Below are 7,558 nucleotides of genomic sequence, written 5' to 3'. Positions count from 1 at the left end.
TTTTATTGTACTTCAGGTGAAGGCTTACAGAACAGATAGTTTCTCATGTAACAGTAACACACATGCTGTTTTATGACATTGGTTAACAACCCCACGACATTTTAACCCTCTAAATTCTCAACTTCATTCCTTTTTATGGCTGAATAACATTCCATTGTAGATATAATACATTTTATTTGGCCATTTATCAGTTAATGGACGTTTGGCTTTTTCCATTGTTTCACTATGATGAATAATGCTGCTGTGAATATTTGTGTACAAGTTTTTGCGTGGACATGTTTTCATTTCTCTTGAGTATATACCTAGGAGTACATCTGCTTGATCATTTGGTTACTATGTGTAACTTTTTGAGGAACTGCTATACTGTCTTGCAAAGCTGCTGCACCATTTTACATTCCCACCAACAGTGTATCGGGGTTCTAATTTCTCCACACCTTCCCTGTAAAAATGGCATGGTGTCAGACTTCCTCTAACTTTGGGGAGCAGGGTGGCAGCGGGGAGGATCACCATCAACATCAGCCCAAAGCTGATTTCCATGAGATGGAGGTCAGACGTACCTCCACTTTCCAACCTTTTTACCAATTCTGACACCAGCTGTCCCTCCCACGGCACTGTCTACTTCTCTGCTGGGTTCATTAATTCATTGCAGTGGCCTCACAGAACTCATAGACAATACTCATGATTATGAAGTTTATTAGGGAAGTAACAGGTTACAGTTCAGGATCAGAGTCAACTTGGTGGCAACAGGAACAACTCAGGATACAGTTCTTTAATCAGGTCAGCTTTTTCTCAGCTGCTGCCGCTGAGCCTAGGCTCTGGGCTCTGGGCCCTCAGCTCAGCCCCTGCTCTGCTCAGGCAGGTGTTACAGCCCTTTAACTCTGCTGATAAAGTGCCCAGAGGCACCCTACCCTGCCAGCAAGCCTCCTGCCCAAAGGCGCTCTGTGGGTCAGCAAACAGCCTGCCAGTCCCGTGCCACCGCCATCTTGTGCCTTCTTCAGTGTTACAGCTCTGTCTCCTGGGTCTAGGAGGTTTTCAGCACAGGGACCCTGGGTCCAAGGGATGCACTCTGCCCCCAACTCTTTTTCTTGATGGTAGTGAGGTTCCCTTCTCTCTATCTGGGATTGGCTCTTTTTAAACCTAGTGGAATGGCAAAACTGAACAATCCCCTACAAAGAGTCTTATACTTTTATTTGCATAGTCCTGCCCAGTCATTTTGTGGGAGTCACAGGACTGTGGCTAGAAGGGCCATATTAAAGCAGTCCACTACAGTGCACTCATCTATGCTTGTTATTGTTTGGTTTTTTGATTCTAGGCATTCAGGTGGGTGTGAAATGGTATCTCCATTGTTGTTTTCATTTGAATTTCCCTGATGACTAATGATGTTGTGCATCTTGTAATGTGTTTATTGAACATTTATATATTTTCTTTGGAGAAATGTCTAATCAAATCTTTTTGCACATTTCAAAAATTGGGTTATTTGTCTTTTTGTTGTAGAGTTTCAAGAGTTCTTTATTCTGGATAGAAGTCCCTCATAAGATACATGATTTGCAAATATTCCATTCCGTGGCTTGTCTTCTCACTTTTTTGATAGTGCTTTTAAAGTACAAGAGTTTTTAATTTTGATGAAGTTCAGTTTATTTTTCTTTGGTTGCTTGCTCTTTTGGTGTCACATCTGAGTAACTATTGCCTAGTCCAAGGTCATGAAGATTTACTTGTAGTTTTTTCTTCCTTCTAAGAGGTATAGTTTTAGCTTTTAACATTTAGCTCTGATCATTTGAGTTAATTTTTGCATATAGTGGGAGATATGGATGTAACTTCATTCTTTTGAAAGTTAAATATATGCTTACTGTATGTCCTGGCTATCCCACTCTTAGATATTTACCCAAATTTACACAAAATCCTGTACTCGCCTGTTTATATCAGCTTTGTAGGCAAGAATCATCCGTAATGGGTGCTAAAATTAGTGAAAGTATGATGAGAAAGAGGATATTGGCATAGCATCAAAGTATCTCCCCTTACAGTACTTATTAATTACAAAGGGAAAAACTGTAACTTTACGGTGGGGAGACCTGACAGACACCACCTCAACCAGTTATGAGACATAGTGACATCCTGTAGCCGTGATGCTGCGCACCGGGAGGGCACAACGTAACTTCTGTGTATTCTGCCTAAAATGACTGACTTCCATCTCATCATGAAGAAGTACCACACAAACCAAATTGAGGGACATTCTACAAAATGACTGACCAGTGTTCTTCAAAACTGATGTGGTCATGAGGGACAAAGACAGAGGCGTTCGTAGAGATTGGAGAGCAAGGAGACGTGATGACTAAATGCAGTGTGGGGTCCTGCATGCATCCTGGACCAGGAAAAAGGCACTGATGGGAAAACTGGCAAAATTACAGTGTGGTCTGTAGATTAATTAGTAGTATTGTATTAATGTTAATTAGTTTCAATAATTATGCTATGACTGTGTCAGGTGTTTACATTAGGGGAAGGGTATGCAGGAACTCTCTCTACTAATTTTGCAAATTCTCTTTCAGTATAAGGTTTTTGGAGCCCTGGTGGCGCAGTGGCTAAGAGCTCGGCTGCTAACCAAAAGGTTGGCAGTTCGAATCTACCAGCCGCTCCTTGGAAACCCTATGGGGCAGTTCTACTGTGTCCTGTAGGGTCGCTTTGAGTCAGAAATGACCCAGCGGCAACGGGTTTAGTTTTGGTTTTATAAAATTATTTTATAATAAAGTCTAAGAAGAGAATAGACACTCCGGTGTCTAGACTATTGCATCCCATACCTTCAGTAGTTACACTGTTGAGGGAGTACCACGTACTGGGTACAGTGCCTGCGTCAGTGGGAAACGGAGGAGAACACAGGCCTCCCTGCTCTCAAGGAGCTACCAGCCATTGCAGAGGATGGCAGAGTCATGGAAACAGCCGTCATCCAGTTAAATAATTTCTGTAATGTCTGCAGATGAAAGGTCAGGGAGAAAGAACCCCTGATATCCATGGCGATTTAAAAATTTTACTCAGAGATGTTTTGGATTTAAATAACTTCATGCCCAGGTTGCAGTCTTTGTAGTAGATTGTCATTTTTGCATTTAGTCACTGGCAACAGAAAGCTTTTCCGTGTGTGGCAGAAAGCAAATTTCCTAAGTATCACCTGTTAGAGCCTCATTTGCTTCTGGTAATACGTATTAAAACAGGGAAGAAAGAAAGGAGGAAAAGGAGAAGGAACAGGAAAAAAGCTGGCTCGGCACCCGAGGGGCCTACTTTATTTATAGTCAGTGAAGCCAGCGTGCTGACAGCGTCCGTGAAACTTAATGGCCGTGGAATGAAGGGGGTGGTGCGGTACCAGTCACGGCCTTGATAGAGCGTTCCAGAGAGGCAGAAGGAGACTCTTGATACAAAGGCACGTTTCGTGTGGGTGACGGCTGTTGTGAACCTGAGACCCAGGGTAACTGCTTCAGAGCTTTCAAGGAGCATTTTTTTTGGCATGCCAACGCGCCTAAGTGTTACGATTTTGACATTACAGGAAGTTTTTTTGTGTGTTTGAAAGTAGCTGTTGATAAGGAAGTTGTTGTCAGGTACCATGGAGTCAGTTTCCGACTCATAGTGACCCCAAGTGACAGAGTGGAACTGCCCCGTGGAGTTCTCTTGGCTGGAATCTTTACGGGAGCAGAACACCAGGCCCTTCTACTGCAGAATGGCTAGGGGGTTCCAACCACCACTAACCTTTCAGTGATCAGCCAAGCACTTAACTTGCACCTCGAGGACTCCTTGATGTAAAGCCTGGCTCTCTGAGCTTGTCTTTAATAGCACAATTAAAGAAGCAAATGACTTTCATTTTGGCCATGTCTTGATTGTGATCTCTTGGTTGCACAAATAGTGATGGGGCAGAGGGGCCTCATGGCTCTGAGAGGAAATAGAGGCCGCAGTCCAGGCCTTTGTCCTTTGTTTATGAGGGATGTAAGACATCTTTCCATCTCTAACTACCCCTCCCTTCTCTCTTATGACCTATTAATCACCCATTCCTGCCATCTTAGTTATTTGGCTTTCAAGTCTGTTGAAAGTGAACTGTTAAACACCACCTCAGTCCTATATAAAACTGGGTTTCCCTTCTCATTGCTTGTTTGTTGTTATCCATAGGAGAGGAAGTGGTGTATACTGAGCTCAGGGAAGATGAGCAGGAATTTGAACTGTTTGCCCAAAATGGAGGGAACCGATTTTTGGAATAAACACTGTCGACTGCTTTTCTTCCCCTGGAGAGCAGGGAGGCCTAGATCATGTTGTCCTTCATTTACTGGACTTCAAAGACAGAACGCGGTTGGTGTGGTCTCTAACCACACAGTCCTGTGGTCCCAGGCCCTCCTGCTACTCTGAGCCCAGCGTTGGAGTGTTCCTGTCTTATTTCCTTTATGATAATGAACTCTTGGATGTGTTCATTTAGACCCAGAGCAGATAACCCTGAAGCCTGGAATTCTGATCACTAGTTGGTGCTATAGCTCGTAAAAACGTACAGTAACTACTGTCTTGTTGGCACAGAGTTTCAGAAACTTTGGAGGAGCGTCACTGTGGATTCAATGGATGATGAGAAAATTGAAGAGTATCTGAAGCGACAGGGTATTTCTTCCATGCAGGAATCCGGACCAAAGAAAGTGGTGGGTAATCCCTGTGGCGGTGGGTGCGTGGGGCGGTGGGAGAAGTTTACTGCTTCCTGTGCTCCCTGAGAGCCAGTAGTCTGTTCCCCTCTCCCGGTTTTCCTCAGCGTCCCGCTCTCGTGAGGCAGACCAGATTGTGTCTGATCTGTCGGGGCGGTGGGTCCCTTGTGCCTGCAGGTGCTCCTCCCCAGGCAGGCGAGGGCATCCCTGTCACCTCTCCAGCCCTGTCCCAGCGGCTGTAGCCATACTGGGCGTTTGGTAGTTCCCACACGTTGCCCGCTCTTTCATCTCTAATCTCCGGTGCGTACTTCTTCCAGTTTCTGAAGGAACCTGCTTGGTCTTTATGGCCTTCCTCTTGCTCCTCTCCCCCTTCCTCAGTGAGGTTCACTAGCTGTGTGTTTTCTGTACTCAGATCCTGGCTCTGCCATAGCCCTCATCACACTGAATCATCTTTGGTGATTTTCAGGTCCCCTAGGAACCAAATATTACTTACTGTCTTTATAGCCCCTAACCTCTGCACATTAAAAAAGCAAACGCATTGCCGTCGAGTCGGTTCTGACCCATAGCGACCCTGGAGGAAAGAGTAGAACTGCGCCATAGGGCTTCCAAGGGGCGGCTGGTGGCTTCGAACTGCTGACCTTTTGGTTAGCAGCTGAGCTCTTAACCACCGTGCCACCAGGGCTCCCCTCTGCACATAGTAGGGATCCATAATCCCGTGAAGACTTGTGAGCTGCCTTGTACCAGCTGATCAACTGTCGAAGAGCAAAGCCGGGATGAGGAGTACTTCTTGTCCCCTTTTCACCATCATACTTTGTAATGTGCCTTCTCAGTGGCTTCTGGCTTTTCTGTGTGCATGTGTGTGTTTGTGTTTTACTCAGTGAATTTTTGGGACCCATAGAAAGAGCAGATTTCGTGCCAATGATCTCTCTCCATCAATTAGTGTAATTGCAGCAGTCATGATACCCTGTTGTTGCTTAGTTTATTTGTTATTTTTTTCATGTGATATTAATATTTCAAGTATACAGAAAAGAATAGAGAATAATATAACAAACCTTTGTGTGCCCATCCACTCTATGGTTTTGCCATATCTCAATATTTTGCCCTGTTTACTTTGGATCTTTTTTTAATTAGTAATGGTTGATCTATTTTTTAAAACTCATAACAAAAGGAGGCAACAAAGAGCCTCACTGCCTCTCTTTTCTTTTCAGTTTAGTGCCTAGAACAACTCTTGTAAGAGTTGGTGCCTGGCGGAGTTGTGCATTTCACTCTTAACACAGAGCACTGCGTCAGGGGAGTGTGCTGGTGGGTGTGATGCCGGGCTGCAAGCAAAAAACAAACAAGGCCGAAAGCCCTGTATCTCTTTGCTGCTGGTTTCTGGGCATTTTTAGTAAATCGAAACCATACTGCTTCTCACTCTGAGTGAGTAACTGCTATTGCTAACACTTTTTACCTGTCTTTTTAGGCCCCTGTTCAGAGAAGGAAAAAGCCTGCGTCACAGAAAAAGCGTCGATTTAAGACTCATAATGAACACTTGGCTGGCGTGCTGAAGGATTACTCTGACATCACTCCTGGCAAATAGTGAACTGTGCGTCCTTGAGCAAAGGGTTCCAACTCCAGGATCAAGGTCTTTCTCGTTGAAGCTTGGAATCTGAAGACTGACTCTCTTCCCATTCTACTTCTTAGGACTGAGAAGAGCAGTTCAGTCTCAGCACAAGTGCAGACTACCAGACTCAGAGCTTATTTCATTGGATAGGCTGATGAGAAATGGGACTTGGTGTGACATTCACTGTTACCCTTCTGTTACTTCTTGGGGGGAAGGCACTTAGCATGGCATGCAAGTGTCTTTGATATTTAGCTTTGCTTCGGAATGGTTCCTGGTTCCATTTTCCTCTTTTATTACTTTAGAGCAAGTTTGCAGATAGGCTTGAATGCAATATTTGTTTATTCCAAAAGAACATATTTATAATAAAATCATTGTAGAAGGATTTTAAAGATGTTAGTGAGTTTGGTTTGTTTCTTTTCATTCTTGAGAAATGGCAGAAAGCAGCTTCAGTCGTAACTTCCCCTTGGGCACACATTTGGGATGCTGTCGAAGACTGTACTCTGCACTGTGTTGCTCTTGATCATAAGAATTTCATAACTGGAACACAAGTTAAGCCTCTTGTTACCCAGTTAAAGCAATAAAGGTACACTAAATGTAGTAATTTGAATGTTTTCTTTTAAAAGGATAAGTCAGTATTATTTAGCCTCGTGGATTTAGGAGGTTATGGTCTGATATCAACCCAAACGTCGGTGGAGAGGGTCTTCCCGCCACCTCAGCATCAGCTTCACCATGTCCCAGCCCTCCAGTGGCTTGACCTCAGGGCTGTTCTGGTGGAGGCTCCCCCCATCTCCCTGGCAATGGCCGAGCCCATGAGTGCCATTACCAAATATGTGTGGTCCTGGTCCTTAAGCGTCGTGGTGGCTTATGGGAAATCTGTGTGGTGATTCCAGCCTTCTGTGGCAAACAACCTATTTTCCTTACCTGTGCTTTTTGTATGGTCTTCGGTGGTCCTTTGAGTGGATTGTTTACAATTTTCATCACAAATAGAAATTGTGGATTACAATATGAAGGTTCAGTGTTCTCAAAAAGGGTGTAATGGTAACGGAGCCATCAGTACATTGTAGAGGTGACAGGGAGTGTCTGCTTTTTTAGCTCTTTGTATCCTTTATCGACTTCTCTTCTATTTACAGTGTCATCTTACTGCTTACCTCATAGCCCCAAAACATGGCGTGAGAAGATAAAAAACTGAGGGTGCCACATGATAATTTAGAACACGGAAGCTCAGCCTGTCTTGCTTTGTATCAGAAGTTTTCTGGGAGTGCGAGGCAGCTTAATGTCTTGTGGTGTAAAACTATTTTCC

At 44.2% G+C, this 7,558-nt stretch overlaps 1 protein-coding gene across 2 annotated transcripts in view; it reads left to right on the top strand.

Annotated features, from left to right (window-relative positions):
• The window catches only part of GTF2E2 (general transcription factor IIE subunit 2), an 80,978-nt gene extending 74,036 nt beyond the window's left edge, over positions 1-6,942 (top strand). For both annotated transcript variants that reach the window (XM_023737825.1, XM_023737826.1), the window contains exons 4-5: positions 4,540-4,655; positions 6,118-6,942. In XM_023737825.1, coding sequence (XP_023593593.1) covers positions 4,540-4,655; positions 6,118-6,234 — 233 coding nt within the window. In that variant the 3' untranslated portion in view covers positions 6,235-6,942. The remainder of the gene's footprint in view (positions 1-4,539; positions 4,656-6,117) is intronic.
• Positions 6,943-7,558: the final 616 nt, after the last annotated feature.

Source organism: Trichechus manatus, unplaced genomic scaffold (assembly GCF_000243295.1).
Source record: "Trichechus manatus latirostris isolate Lorelei unplaced genomic scaffold, TriManLat1.0 scaffold00109, whole genome shotgun sequence".
Taxonomy (NCBI): Eukaryota; Metazoa; Chordata; class Mammalia; order Sirenia; family Trichechidae; genus Trichechus; species Trichechus manatus.
The sequence above is the reverse complement of the archived record's forward strand: the minus strand, read 5'-3'. Positions and strand labels throughout refer to the sequence as shown.